Below are 19,102 nucleotides of genomic sequence, written 5' to 3'. Positions count from 1 at the left end.
GTCAAGCTTAGGCCCAGAAAACACTTTACCAATTGAGACTCCTGCCCAGCCTTTGGTGCGTAATTTTCTTCGAGCCAATTTTGAAGCTTGCAGTGCCTAACACAGGCAAGAAAACAGATCGCCCAGCCCATGCTGGGCTCAAGATAAATGTCTTCCCTTGGCGTGTTCAGATCTGGAAAACAGATTTTACATTTCTACAATAATTTTAAGTAAAATATCCTGGTTATTGTATGTTAAAACATGCCTATTAAAAGAGCCCACGCTGGGGCTTAGTCACTCTCTGATTAGCCTCATTTTAGAACTCATAAGCAATAAATGCTCAATTACACTCCTGTTATTGTATTTTAATTTGTTAAGAATTGGCATTAAAGGAGAAAGTTGCAGCAAGTTGGTATGTTAAAGGAGTAACTGCAGGAAGGAATTCTTTGTTTGCAGGCAGAACTGTGTTTGGAAACTTGGGCTTGCATGTGTGTGCCTACTAACGGCAGGCATAAGAGATGAGAGCAGCCTTTCTTTCTAATGACCTGCCCCACCTGGCGTCCCTTTCTTCCCTGGTGGACACTCATTTGCTGTCTTGGGTACCAAGCTTCTCCCATCAGAGTCCACACTGTCTTCAGACTGGCTCCGTGAGGATAACTCCTTCCATCTTTGATCCACATCCTCCCATCATGGGCATGTGGCCCGGGAAATAGCACTCCTATTACGGTGGCTAGGAGCCAGCGAATAAATCCTGTAACAGCTTTATTCATGTGGCATAGTACCACCATGTCCATGGCAAAACCTCATACCTCAGCTAAGCCCCCAAAGCTTCCTGACAGCATACCTAGATAGAGTCCAGTTCATGCCTGTCCTAGCCACTTCCCAGCACAACCAAGGTGACACAGTCAAGGCTAACCATCGTAGGTGTCTTCCCAGAACTTTGTCAGCTAGGCCGTGGACATCCTTGTGCAATTAAATTAGATGGCTTGCCTTCTTCCCAGGAGTGATGGAAGATTTCTCATGACTTTCATGCCACTCCCTGTGCCCACACAACTACATCAGTATGCATTGCCCTGCTGTTCTCCAGCGGACTATGACCCCTGACCTTCCCATTTGGCTTGTGTGGGTGATCTGTCTGCATCTGTTTGCTGCACTCTTAGGTGCTCAGGACAACCGGCTCACTTTCCCAGCTTGCTGGGCTCATCAGCCAACATAAAAGATGGATGCTCTCTTCTGACATTACCCCAACCTGAACTTAATTACTGAGAGCAAACACAAATTTCTGGGTCTCCCCAGAAGCCTATGTCCCACTTCCAGCATAGGTAAAATGCCAGGTCTCTATAAACAAGAGGCCTCATTGAGAAGGTGATGGTGGTGGTAGTGTTGGTGGCTGCAGCGGTGACAACGGACAGCCGTGGTGGGAATGACAAGGATGATTGTGGTGGTGGTGGTGATGGAGGACAGTGTGCCCGTCAGCCCCTGTTCCCTGCTCAGTTGTTGTGCCCCTCAACTTTCAATCCCTGTGACCAAATACTCGTAAGGTAATCAACTTCTGTGGTAGAAAGTTTTATTTTGGCTTATAGTTTTGGAGACTTTTGTCCACGGTCACTTGGCCCTGTGGGTTTGAGCCTGTATCAGACACCTTCTCACCTCACAGCAGCAGGCATCGGGGAGGGAAGAGGGGGATGAAGGCAGACTGGCCTCCCAGTGTGCTTTCAAGAGCACACCCTAATGACATAGCTCCCCCACCAGGTCTCATCTCTTAGAGAGTCACCACCTCCCAACAGCATCGCAGCCACCCGCTAAGCTTTGGGTGCTGTCCATTTTCACGGATGTTCATCCAAACTCTGCCTGCCATTCCCTTCCTTCTGCTGTTCCCAGGTGTTATGTTTGTTCCACTGTGTGACAGGGAGTTAACTGACTTAGCCCAGGCTACCCTCTGATAGTTGCTGGCTGTTGTCTTCTGACACAAGGGCCAAGGGTTTGGTGGATTTGTTTCTAGGTTTTTGCTTTGCTTTATTTTGTTAACTTCCTTTGGGAAATTGTGGCCAAATGCCTGAAAAGAAGCAGTTTTGGAAGGATGGGATTTCTGCGTTAACTTACAGTTCCAGCAGGATATGGTTCATCAGAGGTGGGAGTTTTGGTGGCAGGAGCAGGAGGCTGCTAGTCAAACTGCTTCTGTTCTCAGGGAGCAGAGTGAACAGGAAGTGAGAACAGGCTATTCAGTCTTAAAACCTGTCCTTGGCAACTCATTTTCTCCAGCAAGCCTTCACTTCATAAAGGCCTCACAACCTTCCCAAAAAACATCCATGGCCAGAGACCAATTGTTCAAACACATGAGCCTATGGGGGGCCTTATGTCCATATAATGTTACTTCTCTGCATGTTTTCAGGGCTATTTGGCATTGGACAACTAACTGGTGTGCTCTTCCCTGGAGAAGGCCACCTCTCCTGCTCCCAGCTTTTCCTCAGCTGCTTTTAGTTTTTTGTGTAGGATGGAGAACTGGTGGGCTTTTCCCCACGCACTCTGGCACGTTTGTTCACGCTGGTGAAGCTAATGGGAAGCATGCACACTAGTGTCAGTGTCCACTTGCGGTTGTGTCGTCGTCGTTGTTGTTACTACCTTGCTGCTGGTCCCTCAAACACCTTCAGTCCTTATGTCTTAGTTAGGGTTTCTATTGCAGTGATGGAACACCATGGCCAAAAGCACCGTGGGGAGGAAAGGGTTTTTTTTGGCTTACACTTTCACATCACTGTTCATCACTGAAGGAAGTCAGGACAGGAACTCATGCAGGGCAGGGATCTGGAGGTGAGAGCTGGTGCAGAGGCCATGGAAGGAAGCTGCTTACTTTCTTGTTCCTCATTGCTGGCTCAGCCTGCTTTCTTATAGAACCCAGGACCACCCGCCCAGGGATGGCACCATCTACAGTGACCTGGGCCCTGCTCCATTAATCACTAATTAAGGACCTTAAAGAAGCATTTTCTTGACTGAGGTTTCCTCTTTCAGATAACTCTATTTTGTGTCAAGTTAACATAAAACTAGCCCGCACAGCTTAAAGTTTGGACACTTTTCTCATGAATCTTTTTCCCATCCCCATGAAATCTTCTCAGAAGTCACAGTACAAGCCCAGGTTCCTAAACTGCATCTAGAGAACAAGAGTTCAGAGAGCTAGGGTTTTGTGCTGTTTGTCCTCCCCATTTCCAGTCCTAGGTTAGGTCAAGACATAGATGCCCAGCTTGGGTTTAAATGGGAATGATGTCACCCTTATCCTGCAGATGAAAATGGCAGCCACAGGTCATGACATTAATAGGCTCTTGTGTCCCACGCTGTAGCCCATCCTCTCTTTAATCTCTCTTGGGTGTTTAACATTCACACAGGATTACATGCAGAATGTTCACGGCAAAGAGATTGACCTCCTGAGAACCACTGTGAAAGTGCCGGGGAAGAGGCCACCCCGAGCCACGTCGGCCTGTGCACCCATCTCCAGTCCCAAAACCAATGGCCTGTCCAAGGACATGAGCAGTTTACACATCTCACCAAATTCAGGTAAGCTCACCCCTCAGGAGTGACCTGAGGGGCGAAGTACTGCTGCAGGTAGATGGTGTTGCCTTGGCAGGCTTGAAGCCGAGTCCCTCAGGCTGTCTCCTCCCTATGCATTTTTTTCTGTGAATGGAAATGTAGCAGGCACGCTACAGCTGTATAATCATAAGTGGCCACGGTGTTCCCAGGCTGGGTGCTGAGAGCAGTTCTGTATGTGGATCAGCTAGTTAAGGTCATTCAGAGGCAGAGGGATCTTTTGTAAAGGTACAATGCCTGGCAACCACACGTACAGTGCTGGAAGACGCTGTGAGCACGGTGCACAGACCTGTACATGGATAAACTGTCGAGTGCTGTCTTAACCATCTTTTATTCCGTAAGACAACTCTGTTCTTTTTCTCCTTCCAAGAACTTTGGTTTGGTTTGGTTTTTCGTTCAAGATTAGAGAAAGTCTTGTTTTGCAAGAATTTGGTGTATTTGGAAATTCTCGGCCTCCAAGCAGTCACAGCAACTGGCATTATGTTTGTTTTTGGCGAAGCATCTTTGCAGGTAATTGACAGCAGTTTGGGCCTTCATGCGATTGCTTCTCAGAGAAGACAGGTAAAGAGCAGACTCATCTCTCTCCACATGTGGAAGCTCTTTAGGAAGGTTCCTCGTTTCTGCTAACTAAAAGCCCCTTCTCCCACTGGGTCCATCCAGTCTTGGGGGTTTGCTCGGTGGGGTATGTTAACGTGCATGTCGGCTTTTTGGAATAATGAGCTCTCACATCTGAAATGCTGGATGCGTTTAAAGACGGTGTGGTGAACTCCACAGGGCTGTGGATGGCGCTGGTTGGTGAAAGGGGAATGACAGGAGAGAGTCCGAGCATGGGCTCCCCCAGATGGTGCCTTGTGGTATCTTGTGGTGTTGGGCATTTACCATCCTGTGTACCTACAAGCAGAAGAGAAGAGCAAAGTCAGCACCATTACAGGTAGTTAGTAATCAAAGTAAAAGTTGGCCCCTTCCAGAAAGGTGAGGTTGATGCCCTCTTGGACCCGTTCCCCTCGTCCCACTACCGTGATGAGGTTTCCACATCAGGTGAAAGGAAGGATAGTGGTGTTCCTGGGGAGCAGTAAAACCTGGAGTGAAGAGAAAGTTAGCCTCTGTCCTTCATTACATAGCATCACCCCTTCATTTAGTCATGTATATTTATCCGTGCCAGCTTTATTCCAAAAGTTACGGGCACTGCGGCTTTGGAGTCTCTGGCCCCCAGAATCCCATACATGGCAGTCACTGCCAGCTTACGTGTCTCACTATACCCAACTCCGCTCATTCATGGCAGCAAGCATTTGCTTATGGCCCCTCTTAGCAAACCTTCATGTGAGTTTCCTGAAAAGATACCAAGCACCTGCTTGACAAATGTGAAAGGGCTGTAGCATTGAAAAGTTATTTTTAAATTGACAGCAGTTACAGGTATTTGTCCATTATGTGATCACCAGTCTGTATACATTAAGTGACTGACTGAAGTCACTACTAACTTTGTAGTGTTCCCTACGCTCCTGAACCCAGAGACACAGACTATAAAGCCCAGTTCTTGCCCTAGAGACTCTGACTGTCTGTTTGGGGATGAAGACAGGAAGTCCAGGGCAGCAGCTGTGGAAGGGTTGAGATCTCTGTGACAGGAAAGAGGGCAGGGCTTAGGGTAGAAGGAAATGCTCCAGGTAGTAGAGTCAGGAACCTGCTGAAAACCTCCATGAGGAAACGGTAATGGTAAGTGCAAGAAACAGTGGATAAAGCAAAGATCGAGACCTCTGAGTCTTGAGACTCGATCTTGGGTGCTGCATGGCATCAGTCCCTACGGACCGGAGCTGTGTGTCCTCACCTCAGGTCACTCACACAGAAAGCCTTGCTGTTGGGCAGTCTTCGGTGTCTGGCATGAGTAAGACCCGTTTACATAGTCATGTTTCTCAGCTTCATGGCGAGGGATCTTGACAACCCTGACTCTGTTAATCTGCGAAAGAACCTGGTTGATTTTCTGTGGACTGTAGACATCAGTTGGGATGGGAAAGTCGGACTGTGACATAAGTCATGGTGTCTCAGGGTCACGGTCATACTTTGGGCAGTGCGGCCCTCTCAGTAGGCATTACAGAGGATGTCATTCTCTGCTTCTAGTAAGAGTTGATAAGACCTCTAGAATATACCCAGTTTAGTCCCTTGGGTCTAAGGCCGGACTGTGGGTCCAGTATGTAAGAGACAGCTTTTCACCAAAATGTTGTGATACTTTGTTATATTGACTTCTTACACCAGGACATTAATCTAAAATGACATGTTGCTTTTTGCTTAAACACATTTGCTGGGTTGATTTCTTATTCTCTAAATTATGCTCTGAAAGTCAAGTTCCCTGTGTTTGAAGTTGTTATTCATAAACCACTCTATGGTGAGGAGTGGCAGCGTGGAAAACTATTCTGTTGATGTGATAAACTAGAGCTAAAAAGAGTTATTGTAGCTATTTGACAAATAATTGAACTCGATAATTGAGTACACTCTTGACTCTTGGCTTCTGCTGTGTGGGTATTTTGAGAGTCTGGGGTAGCAGCAGGTGTTTGGTTCCCTTGGTGATGTCTTTGTTGTCTAGCTGACCTGGGAAGTGCACATACTTGAGCCTTGGCACTCAGGACTTACTCCCCAGCAGCCAGTAACCACGGGTAATGTGGTTCAGCCAGTGAACCCTCTGTCAACTTCTTGATACATGTTTCCAAAATAATCTCTAGAGATATTTTCTATAAAATACCACATGAAGCAGCTTTTAGCTGTCATTTTCAGAATCAACAGGGTAAAAACACTCCATGCTGTGTGTATTTTGTCTCTTCCAACAGTTGTGAATCTGGGAGCCTCATGGGCTTATTGCCTATGCATATCTCTTGTTGTAGTTCTTTACATGTCTTGTTTGTATGTGTTTTAATAGGTCCTTTTTATTGTTGATGAGGAAACACTTTATATATTGAGGGTATTGGTATTTTGTAATACGTATAACATATAGAATGCAATAGTTTACTTTTGCTTTATGGTCTTTATACGTAGTGTTTTTTTTCTTTTTTTCCCCTATGGTATTAAGTATTATGGTTCAGTAGTCACTCATGTTTGTTATATATAGAGTCAGATTAATTATGTTCTTTAGATACATAGAGATTGTACTCTGTATAGGTAGGTAATCTTCAACCACTTCAAGGATCTGTAGAACATGGTAGTTAAATAACTTAGGGTTCTGTTGACGTGAGACACGGTTGCTCCAGACAGCACCAATCTATTCCCGAGAGAATGTTGAAGCACCAAGGACACTCCATTTGGTGCTTGTTTTCTTCTTGGTACAATCGGCCTTTGGGCAAGGAACTACCCATTGTCTTGGTCACTGACAAAGTACATGGTGTCTGGACTGGACTAGAAGGACACAAGGAAAAAGACTGCCAAACCTTGCCAAGACCAGGTGAGATAGTTCTAAAAATTTTCCTGCCTCTGAAAATGGTCTGTTAGTTACTCTAGGCCTTAGCCAAAGTTGGTTGCTTCAACATTGCAAATGAGACTTTGGGTGATTGCTCAGGTAGCCAGTTTTCTCTGTCATTTACTGTACACTTTGGAAGCTGCTTGATTGCACTTCCTGTCTACCCAAGTAATATTATCTCCCTTCTCAGGCCTTCGATGGGGTTGAAGATTAGATAGTCATAGTTAACCTTGCTCTTATGATTTAGCCAAGCCATTTCCAATGCAAGACTTAGACTCTTTAGAAGTGTTTATTAAAACATTTAATAAGTGTTCCTTGCTTAATATTGTTTATGTTGGTTGTAATCCTAATTTTATACTTTATACCTGTTCCTAGTTTTGTATTGGATTTGGAACTCTCTTATTTAGACAAAGGGGGAAGGTGATGGAGAATCTCTGTCAGCCAGTGATCTTAAAGAGGTGGGACCAGGTTAGGGCATGACCTTTTGGATACCCAGAGAAAAACACTGACTCATGCTGGGTTCTCTCTCTCTCTGTGGTTCCTGCAGTACACAACTGAGGTTGGACTTCTTGTTCCTGTTTCATGAGTTTTACTCTTATAATAAAGAAAATATAATTGGTTTATCTTGGAGTTTGCCTGGGATTCTTTGATCTGTGTCAACACCACCTCAGTGAGACTGAAAACTCAAGAGATAAACAGATAGCTAAGATCAGTGCAACCATCAGTTGGTGCATCAGACTGGCACATCTGTTCTTGGCAGGGTTATGGTTTGGCTGTTGTTTTGTGATTGATTGTTTGAGACAATGTCTCTCTGTTTAGTCCAGGTTGTCCTAGATCTCACTATATAGACCAGGCTGGTTTCAAACTCAGAGTCCGTCCTCTTGACTTTGTCTCCCCAGTGCTGGGATTAGAGTCATGCACCACCATACCTGGCCAGGATTGTGTTTCCTTGTGTATTTGGATATCAGTGTATTATGTTTCTCAGGCATAGTGGTAGCTTATTATTTACTTTTATGCATTTTATAACTTTAAATTTAGAGATTTTTATTTTCCTTTTCCCTGTGGAAATGTTGACTGCTTGTCACATGTTGAAATGCTAGAAATGTTATAATCTTAATGTTCATTTCTGCCGTGGCCTTGGGAAGGAGGAAAATCACATTATCCTGGTAACTGCTCCGTGAACCCCATCTACCTCATCTTTCCTATGTTCCTCGTTTACTTCTGGGGTTGCAACTCAGCTGGTAGTGTGCTTGCCTAATATATGGTGCCCAGAGTTTGATCCCCAGCACCACAGGAGCTGGGTTTGGTAGACAGTATCTGTGATCCCAGCACTGGAGAGGTAGTGGCAGGAGCATCAGAAGTTCGGGGTTATTCTGGACTACATAGCAACCTTGAGAACATGCTGAAATACAAGAAAGTTCATCTCAAATAAGTAAGTAAGTAGGGCTGGTGTGATGGCTCAACAGGTAGAGATCTGAGTGCTGTTTCTAGGATGCTCATGGTGGAGGGAGAGAACCAGCTCCCACAAGCTGTCCTCCTACCTCCACACACAATAATTAAATGTAAGGAAAAATAGTTTAAAAACTGCCAAGTAGAAATAAACTTGATTAAATACAATTTTGATAAAGACATTACAGAAGAAAATTACTGCCATTGAACACAGCCAACTGACAGTCAAATATTGAACTGGATGGAAGAGAAAACTTTGCAAACACAAACAAGAAGCCTAATGCTGAGATAGGAGAACAGCCCTGACCAAAGAGAACCCCAGGGTTGTAGACCTAGAAGAGCAATGCAGAGTGCAGAACGCTGGGGGACAGTGTAAGCGCTCCCTTCTTAGAACAAATCATTTTGACCCCTAAAAACCTGTTTCCAGCCTAATTGCTACCAGCCAGTAAGAGCAGTAATAATAATAATAATAATAATAATAGTAAGTGGTTGGCTACATGTGGAGGTACAGAAGATTATGTCTGAATAGGTTTTTGAGAAAGTTACTTAAGGATCTGCTCCAGCAAAAATAAATAAGATGGAAGTATCCAGAAAAATAAGTTATTCCGGCCTGACTGAACTCTTCCATAGCACAGTTCTCCTCCTCCTGAGATGGCTTCCCTCAGGATTCGGAGGTTGGGGGGGGGGTGCTTAATTTCTATTATTTCAGCAAGGAGCTTGTGGGAGAGTCTGGAGTTGCCATGGTGATGGGGATTTACAGGAAGCTGCATTTTGAGAGTCTCCCCAAATTCTTGCAATGCTTCCAAAGAAAGAGTTAAAATATCCTTGTATGTTTTCTTAAATGAGTTTTTTGCCTACAACGTGGTTTGGTAAATCTAGGTACACCACCGTGACAGAATTGTATCAGTCCTGGGAAAGCTTCTGACTGGGTGTAGCCACTCTGGAATCAAGAGATGTAGAGCTGAACCCCACCCCAGGACCTCGCATGTGGATCTGTCTCTAACCTCAGCTCCCCTGACTCTGACCTCTGTGCTCCTGGCGTCTATGACTTCCAGAGACTGGAGAAGGGGGTGGCTGAGTGACGATGTTTCAAATACTTGGTAGGGGACAGATGGCATATCTGTATCCCTGTGCCCCACCTTACTGACATGGCAGTGCTAGGCAGCCTGGGCAGTGTTCTGTGGGACTTTTATGATCTCCATGGAGGCTTCTCCCCCGCTCTGTGCCCTGTCATCAATTTGTCAGTGACTTCTGGCTGTGACATCTTTGTTCTAGGACCACAGCTTATCTTCTTGTCCCTATAGTATGGGTCTTTGTTGGATTTCTGCAATTATTTTTTTTTCATCCTGCCCAGGTTGGCACCTCAACCCCAGTGAGAGGGACCTTACCCCCTTTTCCTCCGCCTCCCCCACTTGAGGTCCCCCAGTTGGAGGCAGGCCAGCCTGCAGGAGGGCTAAGTGCTGCTGGGAGCATGGGTGGGGGAGGGCAGACAGGGAATGTGTTTTGAGTATTGAACCCGCCGTTGACATCTACAGTCTCAACCATGCTGTTTTCTCCACACTTCAGCAATCAGGACATCCAGCAAACCCATAAAAAACCAAACTAATAGCATGAATATTCAGTGACCTAGAATACTAATTATTGTCATGAATATTAATGGAATTGGACTTGCTCTCTCCACTTTCTCTCCCGTCCTCTTCCTCCCTTGCTCCCTCTCTCTTTTTTTCCACTTAGCCGGCTCTAAGGATGGGTCATAATGAGAGCATTTAAGAGGGAGCGCTCTCCGCCGTGACAGGGACCGGGGCAATAAGGAGAGCTTGATTAACGCGCGCACTTGGGGGAGACATGAGAGGCTTCACGTGGGCCTGTTCGGGGGAGGCGGCAAGGCACCGGCGGCTCTGTTGCTGCTCCCGGAGATTAATGAGGCCTAAGAGTGCATTAGGAACAGTGACAAAGGTTTGATCTAATGGGCTCAGTCATTTTTCCTTTGAGTGACAGACGCACAGAAGTAATTGGCTGTGCAGAATGGCAGCTCATTGGCGGTACTTAAGGATACATTATCCCTGTTGTGTGGCCCGCAGAGGCTGTTTATCAAAACTGCTCACACTGCAGACGAGGAGTCGCTAAGCTGCTGTTACACTGGTAATAGCTATTAAAGAAAAAAAATAATAACACGGCGTCCAAATGAGATCCGTTGTTGTGTCAGAGAGACAAAGTTTTTCTTTGTTTAGTTTCAAATGGTCTAGAAAACATTTTAATAACTCCAGTGTATGGGTGGGCAGCGCGGGTCCGCAGCTCCCCTGCCTGTTTGTAGAATGACATCAGGCCCGAGGTCCTCCAGCCTGGAGGCTCCTGGCCCTCCTTGCTTACCCAGAATTCCCCATGCATTGGACTTTGGTTACAACAGTCTCCCCTCTGGTACAGAAACGGCACTTCTGCTAAACGCTCTTCAGAAACATGGAAGAGCACTAGTTACCCAAAAGCAATTGATTGGAAATTACTTTCCTTAAAAAAATAAAATAAAATTACAAATTAGCATATGATACTTGCTTCTGGGAACCACATTCTTAGAATAAGTTGTGCTGGATATTTAATAATCAATTTTTGAAAAAAAATAATTGTTTGGTAAGGGTTCTCAGATTTAAGTTTCCAGGCCTTGGTAAGACTCTGACACTGGGAGACAGTGCTGAGTCAGGCAGATTGATCTTTTGAGCGAAGACTGCTGCTTTTTGTCCTCCTATCATCTCCCGGTTGCTCCTTTTTTCTCTTATGATGTGAGAAACAAGTGATAAATATTAAGGAAAGGATATTTTTTAGTTTCTTCTGAATGATACACCCTCTGCTCAAGACCCTTTGGGTGCAATTCAAAAGGAACTGAGAATATGCTTCCAATTTAGGGAGACCTTTCCTGGCGACTGGATTCTATGGGCTTTCTATGCAAGGTATGCTAGAGATTTTGTGGGCCCTGAGCTATGTGTTTCTATGGTAACCTGGGAGCCTGCTAGTAAATAAAAGCAGCTCTGGAAACGTCTTCATTTTAAAAGCCTGAGTTTGGTGCTTTCTCTAATGAAACCATAGGACAGGCCAGTGAGACAAGCCTGGGGAGGGCAGAAGCCATGATCCCTATTGCTGCCCCAGCAGCCTTCTAGAGGGGAAAAAAGCCAGTGAGGTGAATCTAGGGGGAAACTCAGCTGGAGTTGAGTCTTCAGTCTACCTACCTTCCCATACTGGCACAGGATAGCCTCTCAAAGGGATCTTGACATTTTGCCATCTCCCAAACCTCCTGGCTGGTTGTTCTATATTGGCCTATCATTCAGACAATTTTATCTTTTTGAAATCCATCTAAACCTTGGGGAAAACACAAATGCCTTAATTCCTGTGCTAACACCCACTCCAAGTGTTCCTTCTTGCTCTGTGATGTCACTCTGTTTAGGTGTGAGATGTGCTCTGCAAGAACTGGGGGTGGGGTTGAGTCAGAGGGGTATTGGTAAGCAGCTCTGAGGGCAAAGCCACCGGGCCACTATTGCCTCCTCCCTGGGAGGGACAAGAGCTACCTCCCCTCAAAACAGCACTGTGAAATCAAAGTACATTTTGTGCATAAGACACCTGTTGCGCTAATCATATAAGGAGAAAGAACACCTTAAAGGGCTCTGGAGAGATGGCTCCAGAGTTCAGAACACTTAGTGCTCTTACAAGGATCCAGGTTTGGGTTCCCAGCACCCCTGCATAGCAGCAAACAATCTGTAACTCTAGTTCCAGCTGTTCTGACACCCTCTTCTGACTGATGCAGGGACTATACACATGTGGTGTGCATACATACAATCAAAACACTTGAACACATAGGATTTTTTTCTAAAAAAAAATAAAATAACACTAGGCATAGCAAATGAGACTAAAAATCTGGTTCTTTGGAAGTTGAGCCAAATAAGAAGGGCCCGGTATGAATACCCTGAGAGATTTTTGTAAGCTAATTTTCTGAATACATGACTTACGCTGTTGGTTTATACAAAAAACCCAGGTTTTAATAGCCTTCCTTTCGTATAGTGGTTCCACCCCTGCATGAACATTTGCTCATGTTAACTTGCCCAAGAAATGGCTTGGAGCCAAGTGAGCTTCCTGGTGGTTTTCCTTAAACACCCTCAGGATTTCCCCAGCAAGTGCTCTGTAAGCAGGTGAAAACTGGCAAAATGAAGACAGGTTTGTTATGATTAACTTGGAGTGGTTTGTCCTGGATGAACAAAAAAGAAGTGTTGCCTTGGAAATACATGTTTCAATTTATTTCTAAATCAAATCTCTTGGATACTCAGCTCTGTCTCTTGAGTTATGCCGATGCTCTCATCCGTCGCAAAGAAAACTCGTCACTAGCGATGGGATGCTAGCCGCGAGTCGGCTCTGCCACTCACTGGTATCCACTGCCAGAAAGTCCTCGCTGCTCCTTGTGTCCCGCGTGCTGTTTCCTCTCCCTTCTCTACTCCCTTGTATAAACATTAGCACAGCAGATCACCAGACCTCTGGCGCCTTCATAGTGAGCCTGTTGTTGAGTTGTCCCCAGTGCTGAATACCTTACTGGCCAATGTGTTCAGTGACATCGTCAGGTGAGTTCATGAGCTCATGTGAAGTGAAGCCAACTGCAACTGCAAAGCAAACATAGGCACAGATGGGACTATGAGATTCTGTCACCACATGAACAAGGAGCACACACAGATCTTCTAGATCTTGAAGAATGAGCTGTGCCACGATTTTTAAACTTTTACTAAAAAGTTGTTAATAAACTACAGGGGAAGGAAACCCCACTGTTGATGAGACTCCTAACTACTAAGGTCTTCAGAGGCTTCTGATTGTGGGGTACCTTACATAATTTGATCATTTTATTATCCATGATTATGGATGGTCTTGCCATCATTATCATGTTCTTTATCTGTTTTGTAAAATGTGGGCTGTGTTGTTCTAATATTGTCCAGTCCTCTTTGGGGCATTGATCATTAAGAAAATCTATCCAAAGCATAGATCAGAAATATCTACCGCTAACCCTCTGAGGAGTTATCCTAACAATGCCTAAAACTACGGCGTCCTTTAAAGCCTTGTTCTTAACCGTGGGTAGCTAAGGAAAGATCCAGAACCGCCTAGAAAGAGGAATGTGGTGACGTCGGTTGCCTGCATTGAATCGACAAGCTGACGTTACAGATCTAAAAACATACAATGACAACTGTGTGACAATGTGGGAAGACAGTTCCTATCAAAGATGTAGAACACAGAGCCAGCAAGATGGCTCAGCCGGTCAAGACACTTGCCACCAATCCTGACAACCTAAGTTCAGTTCCTGGAACCCACATGGTAAGAATGGGGAAGAACCGATTCCCACAGATTGTCTTCTGACCGCCATTCACACTTGTTCCTACACACATGCGCACAAGATTTTTTTGTAAAAGATGTGTAATATAAAATGTCTTTTCTATGGTAATAGCTAAGGGAAATATCTGCATGTGTTCAGTAAAATGCTGTCCTAGTTGGTGCGACCTTGTCATGCAAAACACGCAGTACTCACTTGGTGAGATTGATTTTAAGGCATTTATTCAATAAAATGGCCCTTTGTTATTTTTCCTTGGCATCATAACTAAAGATAAATTGGACTAGGAATACCTATTTGCAGATTTTAGGGAACAACTCAACTTTGTAGTTCTAGACTTTTTGAATTATGAGTGTAGTCATTCTGAAAATTTGGTAGTCAGATACATTTCACTGCACTGAAGTCTAGACCGGCTTTTCTTCCTGTGAGAAACACAATATAGAAAGTACAGTAGCAGAAAGATGTACCCTGCAGCAAAATAATCCCAGTCATGTCTAGTAGTGGGCATGTTGAATTGCACCTGTCTACAAAACAGGACCCATATATAGCATGCAGGGCAAGACTCCTGCACCTGAAGAAAAGGTGCTAAACTTGTCCTTGGAAAAACAAATCCTCTTAGACTGAAATTCTGATTGCCAAAAGGAGGGCAGCTTTCCAATGCAAATACTGGAGCGAACAGCCCCTCTCACGGGCACTTAAATCATTTGTAGCTCACTTTTTACGGTAGTGTTGTGAATTATATTCTTTTCGGGCTGTAATTAGAGGACGGAACAGATGGCGAAGGCCTAGCTTGGAGTGATGTGGCCGTTGGAATAGCTTCTGTTGTCCAACAGTGAGTCCAATGACCCCCTATCAGCTTTGAGAGCCTGGACCTGAGACATCTTCTCTAACTGTTTATAGAGTGAAGGCCCCACAGAGAAGTGAGCTTTTCCCCCACTAGATTCTGATAGTTACAGTTTGGGATGTTGGTTTTTAAAGTTAGAATTCTACTAGGTCAGTTCCTAACCTGGCGCTCCTAGGGGTTCTTCAGGCCTTTCCTCACCTGGCATGCATGGAAGTTCCATGATATCACTCTAATAATTGAAGTAATGAATTGTTTCGTCCTTATTTAATCAGTAAATCCAAAGCCAAGGATTGTTTGGGGTCACTCCCCCCACTCCCCCAACCCTCCCCCCCCCCCTCCCCCCCCCCCCCCCCGCCCTTAGTTAAACTCTTTGCTAAAGTTCCATCCTGTTTGTGAAGATAGACAGAAGTTGAACAGGTGATGAAAATGTATTTTAAAGGGACGATTGTTGATGAATGTATACTTGAACGCTGTGGAAAGCTAGCTTCTCAGAGTATTTTTTTTTAAATCAGAGCAAGCTATTTTTAATGTACTAAGCCTATAGCTTAAAAGAGGAAGTCTGCCTTTGATGTCATTTGGGGGATGAAAACATCCTCCTTCAATAGAAAAGCAGCATCTTTTTCACGCTCATTTGAGATCAGTTCAGGCAACATACTGATGCTCATTCAGATATAAATGCCATATTCACTTTGAAATGCAAATTGTTTAAAGAAAAATAGCATATGGTGGAGGTAAGTATCTTTTCAAATCAACTCTTACACTTTAGGGAGGTAAGTACAAGGAAAATTATTCTTTGGAGAGAGAATCGGAGCTTTTGACACTGGAAGCTTGTGCTCATCAAGAAGGGCGGCTAAACACAGGCACATATCCATATCAAGGAAGAGGCGCTGGGGGACCCGGATTAGCATGGTAATGCCTCTGCCCCCTGCTAATCACGCCAGCACCAGCTGATCCCAGAAGGGGGTTTTCCAGGAAACTCCCTCCCTGTGCCCAGAGCTGGCCAGGTAGCTAGTAACCCCTGGGTTTCTGAGGAATATTTGGGAGGAAGTTCTTAGATAAAAAGCCGAAGTAGGTGCTTCAGGGGCTGTTTTGGGATGTCAGCATTCCAAGCTGTTCAGAGAAGGGTCATGCCCTCAGACTCACTGCTGGGAAGCTTCCTCAGTGGCATCAGCGTTCAAAAACCACCAGGGCAGTGGTTCTCGTTGTGTGATTTTGGGAGAAGAGTAAATGTGACTGATATAGTATTTGTGTAAAAGTGCAAAACCCAAAATGGTGAGATGGCTCAGCAGATAAGCACCGGACACATGACTGACAGCTTGAGCTTGATTCCTGGGACCCATATGATTTAAGAAGAGAACCAGCTCTCGGAAATTGTTCTTTGACCTCCACACACACACTGTGGCAAAGATGCACCATATGCACAGACACAGAAGCAAAGATAATTATTTAATTATTTTAAAATATTGACAGAAATTGAAATATTCTGAACCGCAGCTGTATGTGCAGCTGGCCAGTGCCAGCAGCCCCAGGATCCCTCCTGTCACTGCCTCCAGCACACACACAGGGTAGCCCCTCTGACTTAGCATGCCATGAGTAGAACATGCCACTTGAGCCCAGTCCTGACAGCCTGGGTCCTGCTTCTTGCTGTCACCTGCCCCATGCATGGTCTGCCTGCCATTCATCTTCTACCATTGATCAGTGGGTCCTCCATTCTTGGTATGGTACAGAGATGCTGTGCTGTCCCTTGGAAAGTGTGCACAACTGTTCACATCTACTGTGAGACTCTGAAGAGCAACCACAGTGAGCAACTTTGTGCTTTTGTGTAGACATGTTTGACTCTATCTTTGCATGGGACCTGGTGGGGGGTTAAAAGGAGAGGCAAAATTTTAAGAGACATGAGCTGGACTAGAATACTGTGGAGTGTTGCTTTCTGAGGAGTCAATCAAAGAGAATGGTCAGGCTGCCCTGAGGGAGCACGGTGTGTCCTCTGCAGGCTCTAGTCATCCTCCACCCAGGGATAGAGGCTCCAAAATTCTACTTTGCAGTGTTTCAAAAAGGCCTTTCCAGACCTTCCAGCAGGGGGAGCTCTCTGCCCCTTAGCCCTCTCCAGACTTTGTGTCGCTGCTATAAATGCGGACACTGAGTGCGATCCCTTCAGGTACCCTAAATTACAGGTTTCTTAGGGACATCCATGCCTGATGCACAGGGGCTGAATGAGGTGAGACCAAGGTGTCTAAGAAGAGGTCAGTACCAGGAATGGGGGACCAGAACAATAGGAGTCAGGTTCAGCTTCCTAGTGCTTACAAGCCAGAGCGTAGGAGCCAGAGCCCATGACAGCTCATCCAGAAGCAACAGTAGCCAGAGGTCGGCATTGTCACCACCCCAGTCCCAGTTCTCCCAAGGAGACACAGCATATAGCATACTGTTAGAGTAAAGGACCCTAACTTCAGGGTAGCCCAGTCCTATAGTGGGGTCAAGCCAGCTGTCCTTCCTTTCGCAATAGAAAGTGACATCAGGCTAGAGAGATGGCTCAGAGGTTAAGAGCACCGACTGCTTTTCCAGAGGTCCTGAGTTCAATTCTCAGCGACCACATGGTGGCTCACAGTCATCTGTAATGAGATCTGGTGCCTTCATATGGCCAACAAGCATACAAACAGACAGAATACTGTATACATAATAAATAAATAAATCAGAAAGAAAGAAAGAGAAAGAAAGAAAGAAAGAAAGAAAGAAAGAAAGAAAGAAAGAAAGAAAGAGACATTATCATTACAGGTAGCAGAGAATTCTGCTCCTCTCTGGGAAATGCACGTCCCTGTTATCAGTTCCCTATTATCAGTTTGCTCTATAGACACCCTTGGGGGAAAAAATGACACAAAGCGAGAAGGTGCTGGTGACTGTACCCACAAGATGTGAAGAAAACCAAAGTTCATAGAGACCTGCCTGCCCACAGTCGCAGGTGGTGCACAGAAGTGAGGTAAGGCCATAGGAATGTCAGGATACAAGTGGAATAGAGGCAGATGTCCTTAATCCAGCAGATTCAGCCCTAGGGATACCATCAGGGAATAGAAGCTTCTTTTTCAGGCCCTTGTCTGTGACTGGCCTGAGCTTTGTGCATCAGAACCCATCACAGGTCTCCATCCCAGAAAAGAGGAACCTACTATGGCCTCCAGTAGGTACCAGCTGTGGAACTGCAAACTCCTCCACATCCCACAGACCCCAGCTTCTTATGTCACCTTCCCAGACATGCCAACAAATGATACAACATGCACGTGATTTTTTTAGGAGGTTGCCTGCTTAATAGAGACCCACCCCAGACATTTCCGGGCATCCCCAGGGCCATGGGTTGGCATGGCTCTCAGCAGGCCATGTTCTGCTTGGAGCCAGCAGCCCCAGCTTGGGGTATGATTGTGACTTGCGCGTCTCCTGACGTATTTAGTTTGTGGTTGGTCCTATTGACCATCTTGCACTTGCTGTTCTAACACTGGGTAGCAAGAGCTCAGGACATACCTTGGTCATAGCTGATATAGGTATAGGTTTCACTAACTGTATAGCAACATAAGCACCACATAGGTACAGGCTCCCCAGCCCTTCAACTTAATGATAGGGAGCAAAGGCAGCCCCTGCATCACTGCCATACTTCAACATGGCTTCGAAGGTATCTGAGATGGTGCTTATATACACTTCTTCCTTAAGTGGCCTTGAGGTCAAGATCCTTAGCTCTCAGACAGACAAAGTCATCAGCATCCTTCACAGATAAGGACTCCCGCTTCTTGGCCTAATTAATAACTCGCCAGCATGAAGTGAATTGCCATCCAATGAGAGCCCTATCCTTTGAGTGCTCAGAGAATAAAAGTATCTTAAGTGCAGCCACTCCTTGTGCATGTAGGTATTTGCAAAAGTGTGAGCTCCTTATGTGGTGTCATAGCCAGGTCGTGCCAGGTACTTGCCTGTGAACACTGGATATGGGGACAGCAACATTTGACCAGTTAGTAATGTTCACTTGGGAACAGAAATAGGACTACATGTTTCATCTTCATAGGTATATTTTAAAAAGGAAAAAAAAAATTAGATACTGCCCTCGTCAGCTTTAACTGTCATCCCGACACAGCCTAGAACCACCTGAGAAGAGTCTCAGCTGATGGATTGCCCAGGTCATATTGCCTGTACGGGAGAGGGGGTTGTCCTATAAGAACTGGTCCTGGTACAGGCTCCAAAACAATAGAGAAACCCTGTCTATGGCCAGTAAGCTGTGTTCTTCCATTGTTTCTGCTTCTAGTGCTTTCTTGAGTTTTTGCCCTGGCTTCTTTCAGTGATGGGCTGTGACCTGGAATTATCAGCAAAATAAAGAATTTCCTGCCCTAAGCTGCTTTTTCTGCTTTTTGGTTGGTGTGTTTTTATTATAGCAACAGGAAAAAATTAGAATAGAAATTGTGCCTTATTAGAATAGAAATGGGTATAAATACTAAAA

At 45.2% G+C, this 19,102-nt stretch overlaps 1 protein-coding gene across 9 annotated transcripts in view; it reads left to right on the top strand.

Moving 5' to 3' along the window:
- Nucleotides 1-19,102, top strand: part of Agap1 (ArfGAP with GTPase domain, ankyrin repeat and PH domain 1) — a 456,884-nt gene that overhangs the window by 303,367 nt on the left and 134,415 nt on the right. For all 9 annotated transcript variants that reach the window (XM_005361713.3, XM_005361712.3, XM_013351735.2 and 6 more), the window contains one exon: nt 3,357-3,525. In XM_005361713.3, coding sequence (XP_005361770.1) covers nt 3,357-3,525 — 169 coding nt within the window. The remainder of the gene's footprint in view (nt 1-3,356; nt 3,526-19,102) is intronic.

Source organism: Microtus ochrogaster, linkage group LG4 (assembly GCF_000317375.1).
Source record: "Microtus ochrogaster isolate Prairie Vole_2 linkage group LG4, MicOch1.0, whole genome shotgun sequence".
In the NCBI taxonomy this organism is placed as follows: domain Eukaryota; kingdom Metazoa; phylum Chordata; class Mammalia; order Rodentia; family Cricetidae; genus Microtus; species Microtus ochrogaster.
This window is presented reverse-complemented; position numbering and strand designations above follow the sequence as displayed.